Here is a 22,087-nt window from a genome sequence, read left to right on the forward strand (position 1 = left end):
ACAGAGCTGGGGGCTGCCCAGTTTTGTCTTTTTCTGATCTGTAACTCTCACTTTGGTAATAAAATCAATTTATTTACCAACAACAACAACAACAAGCCCAGTATAATCCCACCATGTGGGGTCTGGGGAGGGTAGAGTGTACGCAGACCTAACCCCCACCTTGAAAGGTAGGGCGGCTGTTTCCGAAAGACCCTCGGCTCAAGAGAGGAAGATAAGAGGAAAACAAGACAAAAGGTCAGATAGGGCCAAGCATATCGAAAACAATATGATAACACGAATACCAAAAGCGAGAAAGTCATGGTAGAACGATCTGTGAATAAAGGAGCATTAACTACTATAGATAAATAAAATAATCAAAGTACCAACGGCCCAACAAATATAAGCAAGAATCGACGCATAAACCAAAGGTAATAAACAAATGAGCGAAACTCGCAACTACTATGGTGAAAGTGGTAAGCCACCTAGCCTTCTATCCTAATCCGAGTCCTCCACAACCTCCTATCTAAGGTCATGTCCCGCGAGTCGAAACTCGCGCCATATCCCGTCTAATCACCTCTCCCCAATACTTCGCCTCCTTTACCTCGCCCGAAACCATCCATAGCCAACCTCTCACACCTCCGCACCGCAAAGATCTCTCTCGTCTCTCTCTCTTCACATGCCTAAACCATCTCACTTCTCGCTTCCCGCATCTTAACGTCCTCCACCGATGCCACTCCCACCTTGTCTCATATCTCCATTCCCAATTCTATCTCTCCTAGCGTGTCCACACATCCACCGCAATTCGCATTTCTCGCGACTTTCATCTTCCCTAATCGTGGCATTTCGATCGGCCAACACTCGCTCCGTACACAAAGTTTCGGTCTAACCACCACTTTGTAGAACTTGCCTTTAAGTTTCGAGGCACTTTCTTATCACACAAAGACCTCGAGGCGAGTCTCTATTTCATCCATCCTGCACCAATACGATGTGAAACATCGTCGTCGATATCCCCATCTTCCTATATAATAGACCCAAGGTACTTGAAACTTTTTTTCTTTTGAATGGCTTGGGTACCAAGCCTCACTTCCTAATCCCCCTCACGCGGTACGCCACTGAACCTGCACTCCAAGTATTCTCGTCTCGGGGTCCTACTCAATTTAAATACTTTAGACTCCAACGTTCGTCTCCACCTCCAAACTTATCGTTAACTCCGTTGCGAGTCTCGTCAATCGCACTATGTCCATCTCGCGAACAACATACACCAAGGCACCTCAACTTGTATTTGTCGCGTCAATTCATCCATCACCAACGCAAATAAACGGCAAGAGCCGATCCCCGACGCAACCCCATCGAACAGTGGAGCTGCGAGCCTCCTCCTACCGCCTTACTCCCGGTCTTAGCTCCATCATACGTCCTTTATCGCTCTAACGTACACCATGGTACACCTTAGCCTCCAAGCATCTCCATGTGACCTCTCTGCACCTTGTCGTAGCCTTTTCTAGGTCAACGAATACCACGCGCAAGTCCCTCTTCCGCTCCCTATATCGCTCCACCAATCTCCTTACAATAGCGAACGGCTTCTATAGTCTAGCCTACCAGTATTTAAACCAAACTCGGTTCTCCGAAATAGACACACCTCTCTCCTCACCCTCATTTCCACCACCCTTTCCCACACTTTCATAGTATGACTTAGCACATGCACTTATAGTTTGTTGTCAGCTTTCAATGTCTCCCTGTTCTTGTACACGGAATCATCAGACTCATCTCCATTCTTCCGATCTTCGCCGTCTTGAAAATGACATTAAACAATCTAGTCGCCCACCCAAGCCTACTCCGCCCGCATTCTTCCAAAATTCTCCAGAATCTTGGTCCACGGCCTCGCGCATCCTACGAACAAACCTCCCTTAACCTCAACCTTATACTCCTACAATAACCAAAGTCGGCCGCCATCGGAGGCTCCACCCTCCAACACAACGTCTCCGTCCGCTCCTTCGTTCAAGAGTCTGGGCGAAAAGTACGACCGCCATCTCCGTCTAACGCGGCTTCGTACCAACACTCGCCATCCTCATCCTCGACGACTTCACTCGATCCAAGTCGCGTGCCTTCCTCTCTCTCGTTCGGGCGAGCTTAAATAAATTTTCTTATCCCCCACCTCTCGGGCCCTAGTTCGCATAAAGGCGTTCAAAGGCGATCGCTTTTGGCCGCCGAAACCGCAACTCCGCTCCTTTTCTCACCATCTACATTTTTCCCCGCGTTCGTCCGCTTCTCTTCATCATCCTCGCTATCTACCGCCTCTCATACGCTCTTTTCGTTTCACCTTCCTCGACTTCTCCATTCCACCACCAATCCCCCTCTGTTCACCACGGCGGCCTCGTGAGACCCCAACACCTCTCTAGCCTTTCCGAACGCAATCGGTCGCTCTCTATCCCACACATCGCCGCATCCCCCTACTATCCCACGCTCCCATGCCACATCAACTTCTCCCCCCATCTTCTGCACTAGACGCCCGGTCAAACTCCCCCACCTAATCTCTACGGTCATCCACAACCTTTTTCTTCTTCTTCTTCTTCTACCTCCAAATCCATCACCAAGCATTATGTCGGTCGTAAGATTCTCACTCGCATTTAGGACTCACAGTCTAAGGCAGAGGCCTTTATCATCTTTTTAAGCAAGCAAGTCTATTCAAGGCAGCCTGCATCGGGCTACGAAAGGTTCGTGTTGCTCCCTCCTTCTTCGGAAAACACGAGTGGCTACCACCAATCCAAAAAGCTTTCACAAATCCAGAGCGAGACTCTCCACCATTCCCGTCCCCGAAGCCAAATCCTACGCACCTCGTCATAACCCCTCGAAATGCACCCAATCTAACGTGTCTATCAAATCCCCTCCTATGAATAACTTCTCACAGCGGATACTTACCACCACTTCGTCCAAGTCCTCCCCCTGTCCGCCTTTTACCTTCTCGTCCAAACCCACTCGTGGCGCGAAGGCACTAATAATGTCAAGGCGAACCCTCCAACGACTAACTTAATCGCCATCATCCCGTCGTCGATCCTCCTAACCTCTACCACCGATCTCTAAGCTCACTATCTACCAAGATCCCTACCCCATTCCTATACTCGACTTGCCCGAGAACCAAAGCTTGTACCCGTCCACATCCTTAGCTTTAGGTCCTACCCATTTAGTCTTCGGACACAAGCTATATTAATCCTCCTCTTTTAAGAATCTTAACTAATTCTATGGACTTTCCCGATAAAGTCCCAATATTCCAAGACTTACTCTCAATTCTGTAAGCCTCCTCAACCCTTAGCCCCTCCCAACCCTAGTCCCCGATCCCAACCGAGAACATGACCCTAGTCTACCATCCCTCACCAAAGCGAAAGAAATAAACGCTAGTGAAAGGTTAATCTAAGACAAACGAAGGATCAATAATAGAGCACAAGTTAGTAATAGTCTATAAGCAAAGAAATAGGTATTCAATTTATAAGGCAAAATTTATAAGGCTAAATGACAGGAAATGGGCTATTGGAGGTACCAACTCCAAGTAAGTAAAACCTGTTCACCACCGAGAAATCTCTGTTTGCCGCCGGAAACACTGTTCTCTGCCGGAAAATACTGTTCACTGACCGGAATCACTGTTCACCGACCGGTGCAGAAATTGCCCGAAAACCTACTGGTGCGGTCGCAGTATAGAAGAGAGAGAAGAGAAAAAAAAAACAAGAAAGGAAGAAGGAGAGAAAAGAGAGAACAGAGGAGAGAGAAAGAGATCTGGCCGGCCGGAAACCAGTGGCGGTGGTCGCCGGTCGCTGGTTGGGGTGGCCTGGTTGGGGGGGGGTGGGTGGGGGGTTGGGGGGGGGAGGCACTTAACGTTACTTATGAAAGGAGAGAGAAAATGAGAGATGAGAGGAGAGAGAAAACCAAATATTGCATTGAACCAAAATATTGCATTATTAGGAGGTAAAATCAATTTATTTACCAACCAAAAAAACAAAAAAAAACAAAAAATAATAATAATAATAATAATAATTTTTTTTTAAAAAACTATCACTTATCTCCTCTCCTCTCTTTTCTTTTCTTAGAGTTCCATTTCTATCTTTATAAGGTTTTTTCTTGGTGCAGCACAACACAAACATGAATAAGTTGTGATCCACCTACTCGCAAACAAGCACTTAAAAGGATATAGAGTCTAAAGGAGGGAAAAACGCTTAGATAACACGCAATGGATCTCTCCTAATTCCTGCAAAAATATGGACAAGATTTGATTTTACATACTCTTGGGAAAAATGAAGGCTTAAGTCTCAAAACTCCTCCGCACCAATTCATTATTCCACAGCATCCACCTTGCTTAAAAGGTGTCAAACCGCATGCTCAAATTTGAAATTTTCCTGAATTCAGATACAGCCTAGCATCTAACAAAAAAACTTGTGCAGGTAGCGGATTCGTGTTCTATACATAAGAATGTTACCACTTTCCAAGGATAGCAAAGTGCATAGTATATGAAATAATAAGAGATTTATCGGTTTCACCAACAATGTATTTGTAAGCATGAAGAAGGAAGCGATCAGTCTGAAATCTTCTTACAAGCACAAAACAAAAAAAAATCAAAAGAACCTTAACAGTGAAAGATGAGACCAACCTAGCATGGTTAGGCGGTGAAGGGCAGTAATTGTTGTTGTTATGTGCTTCTTTGCAAAATCCAATTTCTTAATATCGCGACATATTTCTTGAACCATTGTTTCACTTTGCTCTGCTTTGGTTTTAATTTCTCGAATCTTATTCATGAGTTCCTGGTTTAAAAAAAGTCAAATAGTGAATACTAAGCCACGAAATATCTCACATAAATAGAAATTTCAGAATATTTTGCTGTATCTAGAGCTAATAGATTTTATTCTTCACACATATTAAGCTTCTGCCATACAACAGAGAAGAGAGCAAGTCTAATGACATACCTGCACAGCACTCGTAGCTGCAGCAAGATCTTCTCTGGCTTTGGTTCCAGAGTTACTCTGAAATATGAAAAAGCGAAAGGCCAGAAAAACATAGTTCTGATTATGAAACTAAAAATGAATAAATATCATGAAGCTTCATTGATCAGGACAAATATTAGCAGCAATTACTTAAATAAGGTGATCTTGATGAATTTAACATTCTAGGTTTCTCATCTCTCCTCCCTCTCTTCTTCTTTTTCTCTACAGAGGGAAAGTCAAAATTGATGTATTTCTTACCTTCAAAATTCACCAAATAAAAAAAAATAAGTAAGAAGAAAGGAAAAGCATAACAAAATATGGTGCAGAAGTCTGTTAAGTTTACCTTATTGAAGAATTCCTAACAAACTCTTCAATGAGGTAAATTCCTAGCAAAATGTAAATAATTCAGATATTTAGGCACGTTGCTCCAGGAGAATGAAATGATAGATGAAGAATCACTCATAGAATAAAAAATGGATGGTTGAAATGGAGAAGTGTTAATGGGGTGTCATGTGATAGGACGATACCTACCAAAGTGAAAGGTGTGTTCTACAGAACAGTTATAAGACTAAATGTTATATGCTAGTGAATTTTAGGCCACTAAAGTGCAGCAAACCCACTAGATGAGTGTTGCAGAGATGCGGATGCTAATATAATATGAATATGTAGTCATACAAGATTAGATATGATTACAAATGACCACATTCGTCAGAACGTGCAAGCAGCACGTATTGAAAATAAAATGGGAGAAATTCATTTGAGATGGTTTAATCATGTCGTGTGTCAACCTCCAGAATCCAGATGCACCAGTACGTAGATGTGAAATTATGATGAGTGAAGGTGCTAAAGGAGACGAGGAAGACCTTATTACATGGAAGGAAGCTGTCTCAAAAGACCTATAATCTCTTGGAATTCATATAGACTTAGCTAAAGATAGGGCACAATGGAAGAAAAAGATCTATTTAAAGGATATCAATTTTTTTATGATCGAGAAATCCGTCTGGAGCCAACACTTTGGGCCAACCACAGCCTTCGAACCTCGGGGATTATGAGCCTGCTCTCTATCGTCTCTAATTAAATACTGAACTTAGTTCACTTGGCACAACGCTCGAACTTGTGACCTAAGACACAAGTCTTTCAGCCTTTGCCAATTGAACTAACCCTTGGGGCTTAATGTATTTGGTATCAACTAGTTAGAAATATGCTTTAGTCATGTTAGTACTTTAATTTAGGTTCGATGATTTTCTAGGAGTATTTTAGATTTATATGCCAGTAAAAAAGATAGAGAACTTCTAACATTATTTTTTTACTACTCCGTTATTTATATATATTTACCTTCTTTTTTTACTTTTACTTTTATTTGGTATGACTATGGCATAAGATAAGTTTAAATGGAGAAATATGATCAGCGAGGATTCACATAGCCGACCCAACTCGTTTGGGACTGAGGCATTGTAATGCTGAAGAATTCCTAGCAAAATAAAGTCAAGGTAAAGTACTTCTAATGCAATCTCAGAGGTACATAATTTACAGGCAGACCTGTATCGTGATACAGATTGTCCAAGAAATTTCCTTTTGGTAAAATAATAATTTATTGAAGCAAGTGGTATACAAAAGGTAGAGACTCAAAACAACAGGTTCTCCAAAAATATCAGGGGCAATCTTTTCTTATAATCTTTTTATACTTGAGAAAATCAAAAGGTGAATATAAAGTACCTTTTTTTTAATACAAAGTACTGAATACATGATCTTCAAGGTCTTTTTTGTCTTAGCCTTGTCATTTGGGCTAGGCCTTGTTAGCAATAGTGGGCAATCATAATAACCACAAATCGCATTTAAACACCTCAAATCAACGCAAATAGTTCTTTATAATCTATCTGACAGTTGTGGCAAATTCTCATCTAGCTTTCGTCATTTATTGAAACATTAATCAATGAATATCAATTTTCCATTTGATAATTCCAGACATGATCAGAAACAAAAATGGAACCACATTATGGATTTTTTATTCTTTTTCTTTTGAGATATAACATATGATGGACGTTCAGAATAACTTATCACCTTTTCCCCATTATCATTTATCCCAACATGGTTTGAATTGCGGAATAGAGTGGAAAAGATATAGAAGTTGCCCACACCAACTTGTTAGAATTAAGGCATAGATGATTGATTCATCACTTACTCCAATATGATAAAGAATTTTTTTATCTTATGCTTTTACATGGTGTAACACTAGAGAGTAGTTTTTAAAAAAATTTAGAATAATCAAGATTTTATCGATTAATTGAGTAAAAAGTATAAGAACAGTGGAATTTTAGTGTCTGTTTACACTAAGCTTTCTCCTTGAATCATCAGCACTTACAGCCTAAAGGTTATAATCCGCAGTCATATAACATGACGTAATTGTATGTAAATATTTGTATTTGAAGAAAGCTAGGCAAAGAGTAGAAAATGAGAAAGGAGAGACAAAAAGTTCACCTGTTGCCGAACAGCAGTCAATATTTCGGCATCAACACGACGAATTTCACTATGTATCTTCTGCATAAGGGGCTCAACACCAGATAGAGATGCCTCTGCACAACAACCATGTGTCAACGGATTATTCAAAACAGGACGAAATTGACTAAGATCAGCATGCCTAAGCTAAAACATGACAATGACCCCAGGTCTTAATTATATTCGAGACATAAGCTAATGAATAATTTTAGTAACAACTACACCTATCTAATATTTTGAAGGTTATAAGCCTTACTCAGTATCCATTGATAAAATAAAGAAAACTAAAATAACTTATGTTCCTTCCAAGCTCTAGTATCCATTGATCTAACTGAGGGAGAAACTCTTTGATCTTTTTCACATAAAACCTGAAAATCATTTGCAATTTCTCTACTCTGATCTTTCTAGGCAGATAATTTTTCTATTCTCATCAACCTAACTAACTCAATAATATTATACCTCATCATCCTCTTTAGAAATTTTGGTTGATCCGAAGAGAAAGAATACCAAAACTTTTAAGGGTTTAAAAAATCCAAGGTTAAGCACTCCATTCTGTTCCAAATTAATATGTGGTGTAAAAGAATAACCTGTATTGTGTAGAATATAGATTGTTGTTGTAAATCTATACTTTGTAATGCGAAATCAACCAGAAAATAAAAATACAATAAAATAAAGTAGCTCATGCTTAATCAGTCAATAGTGCAAGCCAAGGTTATATGTCCCAGCTACAAATCAAGCCCTTCTAAAATTTAATTCATATGCCACCATTTGATACTAAGGATCATCTAAAGTGAGACTTCACAGATATCAGTGTGATATAGCTAACGTAATTGTCTCAGATTAACGTGATTCCGTTATTCCTTATCTGTACATTGAACATACACTTGTTTAATCAACAACAATAAAGTTGGGGGATTGATTATTATGCAGTCCACTTCAGTTACACCAAGGCACGCTTGCTTCTATTACATTCCTAACAAACTTTCCTCCAACCATTTCGACAAGAAGAAAACACTTGTCTCTTCCTCAAAATTTTCACAGTACACACAGTTTTTGCCAAGAACAAGAAAAGTATAACAACAATTTTTCAGACCCAGACAGGGGCGAATTTATGTGCAAATTTTGGGGCACATGAACCCATGGTCTTTCCGTAAAACTAGATATTTTATGTACATATTAAAATTGATCTAATATTACATGATGGTACCCGTTGCTATAAAAAGGCTCAATGGTGCACTTGGTTATAAGCTTAGTCATTCAAGCATTCGATCAAACAGTTGGTGGGCAAGCTTTGAAGCTGCATTGTAGCAACGAAGGAATTTCTTTTTTTATAGGGATTTTCTATAAAGACAAGCATTTGGGAATCCCACATGTGTTTGTGCCAGATTAACAATTACTAGCAATCAAAGAAATTAATTTCCTGGAATTGAAAGCGAAATCTGAACCAAAAGCAGTAAAATCATAATTTCATTGTAATTAAGAAATTAACTACATCAGATTCAGATGCGAAGTAGCATAGGTTTTTGAAATGTAAATTCAGTAGTAAAAGAGAGAGACCTGTAGGAAACATCTGGTTGATGTAATCCAATGTATTCTGCTTTTCGGATGTCGCCATGATAATTACACTCCCAAGGAGAGATCACAAGAATGATTAGAGAATTTTCTGCAGAGAAAAAAGATCAGTAGTCCTGTCATTCCCAATTTATCAAGCTGTGCCTTTTAATACTATCAATTATATGAGACAAAAGAATTTTCAAGGAATTTGTACCTGATCTATCAAGTATGGACTATTCTCACTATACCATCTTCTACCAAGATCCAACCGGAGTCTTAACCCATTTCTTTTTCTTCTTTTTTTCCTATTTTCTTTTAGTTAACTTTTTAGGACGGAATGACATGTTTTGTGCTATTATAATTTGAATGGAAAAAAAAAATCATATTTTCAGATTTCTTATGTTTAAAAAATAAAATTTTTGTTAAAACATCATAAAATTAAAAAAAGAATAAAACAATTGTAAAGGGCTATAAAACTATGAACCCATTTGGCTTAGTTGATTTAAAGTAGCTGATAAGCATTAAGTGTTGATAAGTATTTTTAAATGTTGAAATTGATTTGATAAATAAGCAATTACGTATTTGAATTGAAGTGCTGAAACTTATAATAAGTAGTTGAAGTGTTTGACAGAAAAAATGCTGATAATCAGGCTTTCTGTTAGAATGACTTATTGTCCTTAAAGTTGTTTTCACTAATACAAGCATTATTTTTACAAGATTATAAATTCCAAATTATTCAAAATGCAAAATAATTTATGCCTCATTTTTATTTTCAATACAAAATTAATTAGATAAGATTGTTTTATAAATATAAATTATTTTATTATAAGTTAAAATACAATTATAAGCTATAATTAAAATACAATCATAAGCTATAATGAAATAATTAGTAATTTGACTAAACTCTCAAATGGTACACAAAAATATTTGAATGGAACAAACATGCAATTCATTTATTTTAATATATAGCTATTGTTGAAAACATATATGTTCAGCCTATATGTTAATTCCTCTTAGACCAATTACTGTCTTGCTTAACATTAATTAAAAAACTTGCTTAACATTAATTAAAAAACTGCTAGTTTACATGGACTTCTTAGCAACTACTTATTGGACGGACATCTTCATCTAATATTGATACCATCTGTCGTCTACATATCTATTCAAAACTACCGCAACGTGGAGATAAAAGTTTGTCACCGAAATCAATTCGTGCAATTGCTTTTTACGTAGAAGAGCTTCAGATTCTTGTTATATGCTGATGATGACCGACGGGAGTTGTTGTATTTGCGGAGATGTCTTGAACATGGTGAGAGATTGACTTTATGGAGAGGGTTAGGGTTTTTTTATTTAAGTAAAGTATTCTAGGAATTACAAAATAATATTAGGGATAGAATAGTAAAATTTTTGGTCAAACTAAGAGTGTTTATAAGCTGAAAAACAATAAGTTTGGGAAGACTAACTTATAACTTATGGCTTATTTTAGCTCATAAGCACTTGACTTATAAGCATTTTTATTTTTACCAAACGCAAAGATAGATGAAAAATGCTTATAAGCTAATTTGACCAGCTTATAAGCTTAGCCAAACACCCTCTATTTCTTCCAATTCAATGGGAGAAATGGTTTTTAAGCCCTTTACAAAAAAAAAAAAAAAAAATAGTTTTATGATCCTTTTACGAGAGATGTTTATTTTTTACAAATAAATGATTTGAAAGAAAATACATAAGAGATTTGAAAAAGTCATTTTTTCCTATTTAAATTGCAAGAGGGGAAAATATCTTATTAACTTCAATTTAGTCATACTACCCACAAGTACTGCTTTTAGCATAAAATTTCGAGAGCCTCTAAATTTGTCATTATTATTCAGTGCATATTTAAACAATTTTTATTTTTATTTTAAGTACTCCTTATATTTAACTAGTAACTAGTAATTTGGTAGTCTTCATCCCTCTGGACGATCGCAGGTGGTGTGATGTACTCGCCGCTATGTGAATATTTTTGTCCACGTGATATTGTACTAATAAAATATATCTTTTGACCCTCTTTAAGCCATTAATTTGTTTGGATATTTTTTATGGCTAAATTTGTAAAAGTATATATTTAGAAATCTATTATTTAGGCTAAATATTTTTATTCGACTAAACATTGGAGTTTAATCCAATTTTTTTAACAGATTTGGCCCGAAAAGAAAGAAATTAGCAGTTAAACTAAATCCGCGTTGTACCTAAAGATGAAATAAAAAGAATAGTTGAAATTTTATTATTTTGGCAAAAATAATTGTTAAAAATAATGGAGCTCTAGCAAATTTTGCCAGAAAAAAAAGGCACAGTTAGAATAAATAGTTGTTGCTTCTAAATAAATAATAAAAAGAAAATTCACAGTTGGGACTCTATTATATTGGCTTAAGCTTTTCATTTGGCTAAAAATAATGGAGTTCTAGCTAAGTATTTTTTCAAATTTGACCCGAAAGAATACACATTTAGAATAATATTTATTGCATATAAAGAAAAGTTAAAATAAAAATACACACCTGACACTCCATTATTTTAGCTAATAGAATTATCTCGCTAAAATTTGTGGAATTTCAAGTCAAGTCATTTTTTACAAAGTTAGCGAAAAAATAAAAATACACATTTAGAACTATTGTCAATGCTCCTAAAAAATAAAAAATTGAGATAATATGTGTAGTATATTACGAAGGAGTAAGAATAAATACACAACTGAAACAAATAAACTATTGTATATGGCTAAGTTAATGATTGAAAATCCCGCTTGGAAGTTGATTTTCGATTTTCTACTCTAACGCACCTAAAAGAGAGTGTATCCACACTATTTGTCATATTAGCGTCAAGGGGGTGAAGGCTATCAAATTGTCAAGCTCAAGGGAGTAATTAGGATTAAAAAATAATTTAATTGTGCATCGATAAATGAGGCCAAATCCAGAGGTCTCGAAGTATTATACTATTTTCCTTAATTGCATTAAGGGATCAAGTAACAGGGAATGAAGGAAACATGTACTAAGAGGAAAGAATGATGTCACGATGAAGGGAGGGGGGAGGGGTGCACAAATAGCCGCTTCAGAACTCCTATTTAAAGAATAGTCGAAGTTTATAAATTTTTGTAAATTTAACCGTTTCAAAATCAATTTCGGACTCGTGCCTCTGAAGTGTCAAAAGCTTTAGACATATTTTAAACAGCTGTATATGTCTAAAGCTAGCATATAGCTTGAGTAGTCTGAATCACAAACATTTATGTTTGAAGTTAAGCCTAATAGTCATCAACTTCATACATACATGTCTGAAGTTCGAACTACGGAACCTATATTCTTTCATTTGAGTTTGAGATTTTTGTCTATCCTTCCGCTTGCCTGCAAACATTATTCATGTTAAGTCCCTGATGATCATGCACTGTAACGACCCGTTTGATCGTTATTGCGTTTTCAGCTTTAACCCTTTTCCCAAGCTTGGTTAGCTCCCTTTTGACCCGAGGGGACCGTTTACACGCTTCCCGAGGTGTTTAGATTTGGTTCGGGCAACTTTTTGTGAAGTTTGAGCTTAAGTGAAAAAGAGTTGACTCAAAGTTGACTTTTGGGTAAACGGACCTTTTTCGAAAATTCGTCGATTCCGAGAGGTCCGGATGGTCGTTTAGAAATTTGTGCGTATATCTGGTTCGGTTTCGAATGCACTCGGATGCATTTTGGGACTTGAGTTGGGAAATTGGAATTAAGGTATCGGAGGTTGACTCGGTCAACGAGACCTTTGTTGGGAATTCCGAGGCCACGAGCGCGTTCGTAGCGTGTTTTTATGTGTGTCTATGTATGTGGTATGTGAGCAGATGGCCTCGGGAATTAGTCAGAAAATCGGATTGTGATGTGAAAACTTGGTGTAGTTTACGGTGTCGGGCGCCGCTTTCGACACCGAAGACGCGGCGAGCTGGCACCAATCGGAGCGGCTTCCCGCCGGGAGCGGTCCCCGGCCATTTCGGCTTGACGGGGAGCGCTCGGCACCGGGTGGGCGGCGCCGGCAAGCGCTCCGAGTGATCGCAGAGCGGTGATCGGGCAAAGGACGGTGTACTTAAATGATATAAAACTCCGAGTCTTTTCATTCATTGTTATTCCGAAAGTGGTTCATATTGGGAGCATTTCTAAAGGATTATTGGTCAAGATTATTGGTGGTAAGCTCTCCTAAGCTTCTTGCTATTTCATTATTCCTAATCATCTTAAGGATTCCTCTTTCCTTGTTAGCCCTTAGTAATGGAAGATTGAAAGTGGGTTTTGATAGAGTTTATATCTAGGCTTATTAATGATGAAATTGATGGGTTTATGCTAGATTATGATGTATCTAAGGTTATTAATCATATATTTTTCATTATTAGTGTTGAATCCTTGAATCTAAGAGTTAGGGTTTATACCCAAAATTGGGGGTTTTGCTTGAAATTCGAAATTGGATGAATCCTTGAGTTAATTTAGCAAATGGTTGATGGGTTTTGATCACCTAGTGTTTAATTTGATATTTTACCCCCGAGTTTCCCGTTTTGCCCTTGTGGGGCCAGTTTTTCAAAATTCTAGGGTTGATTTTGACCTAAATTGAATGATAGCAATATTAGTATCGATCATCATGATTTCTAATCTAGAATTCAAATATGCCTAGATTTCTTGATCTTGAGGCTCAGCTGAAGGGCAAGTGTATAGAGTGATTGTTGATGTTGTTGTTCGGCCATCCAGGTAGGTTATGGCTTACCCTTGGTGAGACTTCATGTAGCGAAGCATATATTTAGTTGATATTATCGAAGAAAGCATGTAAACCTTCGGGTATGAAGTTGGGTTGGATATTGTCTTAGGTTGGGCTCTGTTGCGTGATTGGGGCTAGCCACCCCTTTGTGTTGTGACTTGATTGTTCTATTGTAATGGCTTGATGCCACATGTTATTAGTAGATATTGGAATCTGTTGTTCCATCTTGATTGTGATATTGTAGTATCTTACGGGTTAATGTTGATAAGAGGATAGAGTTCTATATAACTTGTGTAGTCTTTCCTGCTATTGTTGGCGTACCCATGTTGGTACTTGTGATACTGATATTGTTGGCGTACCCATGTTAGTACTTGTGACACTAATATTGTTGGCGTACCCATGTTGGTACTTGTGACATTGACATGTTGTTAGCGTACCCATGTTGGTACTTGTGATATTGATCAGATTATTAATGTTGACACATGCATTGCACGCATTCTCATCTATTCATGATACACTGTTGATACCTTGATGATACTTGATGAAACACTGTGATGAGTTAGGCTCAATTTTTACTTGAGTGACGTGAGAGTCCGATATCCGATGTTCGTTCCGGAATCATGGATTGAGTGAGTTGATAATTGATGAAACACTGTGATGAGCTGGGCTCGATTTTTACTTGAGTGACGTGAGAGTCCGATATCCGATGTTTGTTCTAGAATCGTGGATTGAGTGAGTGCATGGACTCTGCGAGTCCCCCAGGGTGATGCCGGTGAGAACCCCCGTGGGCAAGATCCGAGTCTCATCTGTCTGTTGGGCAAAGATCCGGGACGAGTGGCATTAGACTTCGCGAGTCACCTTGGGTTGTGCTACCGAGACGTCGATACTTCCGTCCGGAGTACATATGTACACAACATTATATTGCATTCATACATTAGTGCATTGCATTGCATCATGGCTTATATTGAGATGATTTGGTGTTTTACTTGTGATGTTAGTTTCGGATTGGACATATTGAGACGCGGCACATTTGGGTTTAGATGCTCTACTTAGGCGATGACGTGTACTTGGTTTCGATTATGTTTGACTTATACTTGTTGATTTATTCGCCTATCTTGCTTTATTGTCTGAATTATGCTAGCCATACTTAGTCGGCCGATGATACCTACCAGTACTGTAGTTTTGTACTGACCTGCACTTGCTGCATTTCTTTATGAATGCAGAGTTCCATGTTGGGTCTGCTTTCAATCTCCCATGGCCGATAGTCGCCACCAAAGATAGCATCGAGTTTCTAGGGTGAGCACGAGTCGTTCGCTGCCTTAAAGACTCCTCTTATTATTATATCTTACTTTCTACTCTGAGACATAAACAGATTGACGTATTATTATATTCCAGACTTGTATAATTTCACTTAGATGCTCTTGTATGGCTTAGACCAGACCCTGGGGGTATTTTCCTTATTTCCGCACTATTTCTATTTATATATTAATGTGAGACTTACGTAATTATTCTTTTTCGCTTGATTTATTTATGTCGTTACTTATCGTTGGGTTGAGGGTTCGCTTACCGAGGTGGGAAAGGTAAGTGCCCGCACAACTTAGTCAAAATGGGTCGTGACATGCACCTGATGGGTGCGAAGCATGGCAATAGTAGGTGAGGCAGAGTGTCAAAGCCCGCTTAAAATTTGCAAAAATTATAGTTTAGGTAACTGCATTTTAAAATTTTCATCAAGTCCTAACGTGGTGAAAGTTGAGAACTATTTGAATCAACTCTAATATAAAATGAGGTATCTTTAAAGCAAATTCAATCAAGATACCAATGGACATCGTAAGAATCCAACCCATCATTTTATGTATTTGCGTTTCAATTTATATTTTGGGTACTTATACAAGTTAATATTACTACTTGGGCTTGTAAAAATGGTTTAGATTAAAAGTTTCGACACATTTCAAAACTAAGAACATCTTCATTTTTTTTGTTGTCATATGGTTTATTGCGATTTTAAAGCTAGGCTTGTGATCGCAAATAAGTGGACAAGATTTTGGTTACACAAATGCGGGAGAGGGAGTCGCGAAGGAAAAGTGTGTTTGGTTGACCAAATATAGTTGTACTCCATGAAAGCGAGGTCCAACTTACAAATGCGTTTTGAGTTGACCGGTCAACTCCCACGAACACGAGGGAAGGGCTAGTTTTAATTGACAAAAATTTCATGTTTTTTTTGTATCTTTATGTCCCATGTCTTGTGTGATTTGATAAAGATGTCATGGTTATTGAATGGATTTCACTCAATACATGCTTTTCTAATGTAGGAATCAGTTTAGGTGATAATGGTTCAAAAGGAGGTGATTTGGAGTGAAACAAGACAAAGAAACGAGAAAAGAAAAGCAAAGAGAAGCTAGCTTGTCTAAGCTCCTGCATTGCAAGAGAGGTGCACGAGCTAAGGGACCTACAGTATAACAAAACAATGAAGTCTTGTGAAGGCTACAAGCGCACATATGTTGAACCTTGGCGAGGAGGTGCTCATCCTCTTCGCATCATGAGCCCATATGCGACATCTATTTTTCCAGTCCAACTTTGGATGGACTTGAACAATCTCGTACACAACCTAGGTCATATACATACCCCAACAAACATCTTTTTGAATGGTTACACACCACTTTTAGAGGCAAGAGCACGCAAGGAGCAGAAGCGATGAGAACTCGTCTTAGAGTTTCGATTTCTTCCATTCTTTTACGTGTTCATTATGTAATTCTATGCTATATTGTTAAACAATATTACCAGTAGTTAGATTTCTTTTCTAGGATTTTGATGGAATCATTTGTTGGATAAATTCGTGATTGTGTTTAAATATAAACAACTTCTTCTTCTTCTTCTTCTTCTTCTTCTTCTTCTTCTTCAACTATGTGTTTATTGTTGTTAATTGAAAGGTCCTTGATTAATGGTGCCGCTATATCTTGTTGGGATCGAAATAATCAAGGCGTCATATGGAAGCTTATAATTGATAACCTTGACGGTAATAAATCAGACAATAAAGAACTATACTAAAAAAGTATAATATTATAATATGATTTAGTCAAGTGACCTACATATTGAAAAAACCAATATAAAAAATCATAACGTATTGAGAGAATAATATCCCCCTAAACAAGACTCCTTTAATAACTACATTATGGATACTATTGTGTTTTTGTTTGAAGGGAATATCTTATATTTATAGAAGTGCAAAACTTCTCCTCTAAGAAAAGGAATAAATATGGTAGAGTCCTTTACACAAAGGAAAGCTTTTCTTCCAAGAAATCATTTTTAAAGTAAAACACAATTATGGTAAATTTCAAATAAGGTAGGAAATTCAGGGCAAACTCTAATAAATCTCCCATTGGCCTGAATTTTCTAGAAAAATAATCTTGAATCCCGATCTTCATATAATCTTCATCACTGTTGCTTGTCATTGTTAAAAGTAGGTATGGTTAAAAATTTGAGCTTTGTGCTTTAAAAGTGAGCACAGGTTGAAACTGGAGCTCATGCGTTAAAAGTGAACATGGGTTGAAATTGCCTCAAGCGTTTAAAGTTAGCAAGGGTTAAAAATTTGAGCTTATACGTTAAAAGTAAGGATGAGTTGAAAGTTGGAGCTCATGCGTTAAAGTAAGCATGAGTTAAAAATTATTTTTGTTTTAAAAATATGCAGCACATGATTGTTGAAAATATGATTGAAAATTGTCTCCACATGTAGTACTCCAGATATATTTGTTTTGGGTCAAAATCTTCAATATCGTCGAGTTGGTTGCAACTTGAACTGATCCACCTTGAACCTATCTTCAACCTCATTGAACTATTGGCTCTGATACCACTTGTTGGGATCAAAATCATCAGAGAGCCATGCGGAAGCTTATAATTGCAAACCTTGACAACAATAAATCAGACAATAAAGAACTATACTAAAAAACATAATATTATAATATGATTTGGTTAAGTGACCTACATATTGGAAAAACTAATAAAGAAAATCATAACCTATTGAGAGAATAATGTCCCCCTAAACAAGATTCTTTTAAGAACTACATTGTGGATACTACTGTATTTTTTTGAAGGGAATATCTTATATTTATAGAAGTACAAAACTTCTCCTCTAAGAAAAGGGATAACTATGGTAGAGTCCTTTCCACAAAGGAAACGTTTTCTACCAAGAAATCTTTTTTAAAGTAAAACACAATTATGGTAAAATTTAAATAAGGTGGAAAATTCAGGGCAAACCCTAATATATCTTACATTACTTGAGAAAGATCCAAGAAAGAATAGGTGAACTAAGTTCAATTGCACATCTTAAATAATCATTGTCATATTTATACATGAGTTCATAGTTGAAAAACCTAAAGAAAATGTGTAAAATAAGTCGAATATTATTCCAACAGTTATAGCCTAAAAATGTGCAATAGAAAAATTAAATTTCGCACAATATTGCAATCTTATTTATTTGAACTTAATCCTAGTTTTTTTAGCTATATTTTAAATTACAACAGAAAATGCAACTAATCTCCAGCTTTTGAGGCACTAGTTTCAACAGTAACGAACTTCAATTCATATCTCTCGACCTGGTTTCATCTAAATCTAAATGAGTAGAATGATAAAATTAGGGAGAGAAAGAGAAAAGAGAAGGGAATCATGGAATGATGAGGAAGAAGAGAGTGTAGGCTAGGAGTGAGAAGATACCAGATATAATTCACACTTCCGACTAAGTAGGCGTTTCGCCATGCGATATGAAGTCATGATTTCATATTTTGATTTCAAATCTACGTTTGTTTATATAATTTGCACAAAATTTCAGCTTCAACTTCAGATCATGATTTCAAATCCCAAATTCTCCAAAAAGGTGTGATTTGAGATTCCAAATCATGATTTTAATTTTTTTAAATGTAAAACTTGACCCATAAGTTGGTAGATATATTTACCAACCATTTATGTGAAATATTAAAAGATCCGATCAGGAAATGAATGCTCGACGTGAGGAGATTGTTCATACCATGTGGAAGGATTATATTAAAGAGTAGTTACACTACAACTCGTGTTCAATTTTCCTTTTACTGAACTAAAGTTAGATCAATTGATGTTGTATTTTTTTAAAAGGTCTTCTAGTAGCGTATAATTTGTTATGAATTATTATTTTCTCATTTGGTAAGATTGTATAAGAATTGAGAAAATTTTGATGGTATTCACAACTTGTGGGTTTTTTATATCTATTGGAAAAAAAAATATAACTTAAGAAATCCAATTTGCATGTCCAAACAACTCCTAAAATAATATTTTGGGAAGATTTCAAAGACCTTCCTTAGGTTAGGTACCATAACACTAAGGCTGAAGTGGCTAAAATACCCAAAACTTGGCACAGATTATTAATTTAGTCCCCAAACTATGTCTAGTCTTAAAAACACCCCCAAGCTTGGCTAAGAGAATTTAAAATATAGAAGTAATAGGAAAGAAGGATACAGGTACTAACAGGAAAGAACGATGTAACGAGGGAGAAGGGAGTGGGTTAGTGCACAAATAGCCGCTTGAGAACTCCTATTTAAAGAATGGTCAAAGTTTATAAATTTTTGTAAGTTTAATCGGTTCAAAATCAACTTCAGACTCATGCCTCTGAAGTTTCAAAAGCTTCAGGCATACTTTAAACACATGTACATGACTGAAGTTGGCATATAGTTTGTGCAATCTAAATCTCAAACATTTATGTTTGAAGTTAAGACTAATAGTCCTCAACTTCGTACGTACATGTCTGAAGTTCGAAAGACAAAACCTACATTCTTTTATTTGAGTTTGAGATCTTTGTCTGTCCTTCTGTTTTTGCAAAAAATATAATTTAGGTCAGTGTATTTTAAAATATTCATCAAGTCCTAACATGGTGAAAGTTGAGAAACTATTCTAAATCAACTATGATAGAAAACGAGGTATATTTAAAGCACATTCAATTAAGATACCAATGCACATCGTAAAAATCCAACCTATCATTGTGCGTATTTGCATCCTAATTTATAGTTTGGGTTTGTACAAGTTAATATTACTATGTGGGACTGGTTGAAATGGTTTAATTAAAGCCCGAGGGGCTGATATGAGTTTCGACACATTCCAAAGCTAAGACCATCTTTATTTTTTTGTTGTTATTTGGTGCATTGCAATAGTACAGCTAGGCTTGTGATCACAAAGAAGTAGACAAGATTTGGCTACACAAACACGGGGAGGGAATCGCGAACAAAAAAGTGTGTTTGGTTGACCAAAGATAGTTGACCTCCGCGAAAGCGAGGCCCGACTTACAAATGTGTTGGGGGTTGATCGGTCAACTCCCACAAACACGAGGGAAGGGCTAGTTTATAATTGGCAAAAAGTAAATGTTTTTGTGTGTCTTAATGTCCCATGTCTTGTGTGATTTGATAAAGATGTCATGGTTATTGGATGAGTTCCACTCAATACATGCTTTTCTTGTCTAGGTATGAGTTCAGATGATAATAGATCAAAATGAGGTGATTTGGAGTGTAACAAGACAAAGAAAAAGAAAAGAAAAGAAATGCTAGCTTATCTAAGCTTGTGCATCATGAGAGAGGTGCACGAGCTAAGGGACCTGGCAGTTTGACGAAACAATAAAGTCTTACGAAGGCTACGGCCATAGCACACATCTGTTAAACCTTGGTAAGAAGGTGCTCATCTACCTCCTCGCATCGTGAGCCCACAGGCACTTCAATTTTTCCAGTCCAACTTTGGATAGGCTTGAACGATCTCCTACACAGCCTAGCTATGTCGTGGATATATATATATATATAGACACACACACACACACACACACTGATGGAATCCATGCATGCAAACAAATAGCCAAGATCAAACTTACATGTAATCTAGACAACATAAATCATAAACCAGATTGGAATACTAACCTCTTAAAGCTTTTACGCAAATCTTCCACTGCACGCTATTTTTGCAGTCTTATGCTATGTATCTGAAGTATTCTATAAACAAGAATACTCGAGTGGCTAGTATTATGGCTAGGAAAGGTGTATATCTTAGGGCTGAAAAGCCTTGTATATATATGTCACGACCCAGCCCCGTAGGCCGTGACTAGTGCCCGAGCTGGGCACCCAAACACATTCACAGATCCGAATCACAAACAGATAGCTTATGCGTGTACAAATATCAGACGCTGTCTCAAATTATCTCAAACTGTCTCAAACACATCTCAAACACAGCATATATATATCAGAAGCCGGCAAGGCTATCAAATGGCGCAACGACCCAAAACATATACAAATGCAAGCCGACAAGGTCGCACACGGCGAACGGGATCGCCCGGAACATATAACATACAAACACACACATGTACAATAGGCCTAACCCACATACATGTCCACGTACCTCTAAACGACAAACGTAATCATATGACGGACGGGGCCCCGCCGTACCCCCGAACAAAGACGTACATATGCAACGAACGAATATATACCAAAATGTGGGCTCCGAATAAGGGAGCACTCCAAACAGCGAAAGGGTGTCCTAGATCGGCGGATCACCGAACTGTGCGTCTGTACCTGCGGGCATGAAACGCAGCCCCGAAGAAAGGGGGTCAGTACGAAATATGTACTGTGTATGCAAAGCAAAAGATATAGTAAGCAAATCTGAATCATAATCGAACAGAAGTACAGAAAGTAAATGCATTTCCAAAATATCAAAATGTTTACTTTCAAAATACAAATCATGCATAGGGCTCAAAAAATATGGTCGCCCGCCCATCGATGTCGCCATAACACAGCATAACACCAGAAAGTTTCAAATCTCCGTATCCCCGTCACACATCATAACACAAAGATAACGCCATACACAAAAGATAACACCAAATATAAGCGGAACCCGCCTACTAGCGAGGGCTCGGCGAACCATAACACAAGATAACACCGGAGTATAACAAAGCGCGCACGACAACGTAACCCCGCCGGGACTCGGCGAAAGATACAACAGAATGCACGAGCAGAGTCGTGAGCAACCATACGTATAAAATCATTATCATAGACTCAAAAGATAAGTAAAATGACCATACTTGGAAATCGGAATAGTAGCCAAACCAAATTCTTTCAAAAGCCATCAGGATTACAAAAAGAAGAGTCGCGGGGCCCACGGACGGGTGTCGACCCGAGACGGGCCCGCATATGAAAAACATACTCATCATACGCCATACAACCTCCTACGAACATATCGAGGCAATCCGAGCCTTTCGTGAAAGATACGGCGTTCGTAGTTACGAATTCTTTAAGAACAAAACTTTTACGCAACATTTGAAAATCAAATATTCCAAAGACATAAGGGCCAATATTTCATCATATCAAACA

The 22,087-nt window shown here is 37.5% G+C and overlaps 1 protein-coding gene across 2 annotated transcripts in view; it reads right to left on the reverse strand.

Annotated features, from left to right (window-relative positions):
* LOC132059541 (vacuolar protein sorting-associated protein 53 A) overlaps positions 1-9,149 on the reverse strand; it is a 31,289-nt gene extending 22,140 nt beyond the window's left edge. For both annotated transcript variants that reach the window (XM_059452168.1, XM_059452167.1), the window contains exons 1-4: positions 8,997-9,149; positions 7,422-7,516; positions 4,926-4,982; positions 4,613-4,763 (exon numbers count right to left, since the gene is read on the reverse strand). In XM_059452168.1, the coding sequence (XP_059308151.1) occupies positions 4,613-4,763; positions 4,926-4,982; positions 7,422-7,516; positions 8,997-9,054 (361 nt within the window). In that variant the 5' untranslated portion in view covers positions 9,055-9,149. The remainder of the gene's footprint in view (positions 1-4,612; positions 4,764-4,925; positions 4,983-7,421; positions 7,517-8,996) is intronic.
* Positions 9,150-22,087: the final 12,938 nt, after the last annotated feature.

The sequence above is a fragment of the Lycium ferocissimum genome, chromosome 6 (genome assembly GCF_029784015.1).
Source record: "Lycium ferocissimum isolate CSIRO_LF1 chromosome 6, AGI_CSIRO_Lferr_CH_V1, whole genome shotgun sequence".
In the NCBI taxonomy this organism is placed as follows: domain Eukaryota; kingdom Viridiplantae; phylum Streptophyta; class Magnoliopsida; order Solanales; family Solanaceae; genus Lycium; species Lycium ferocissimum.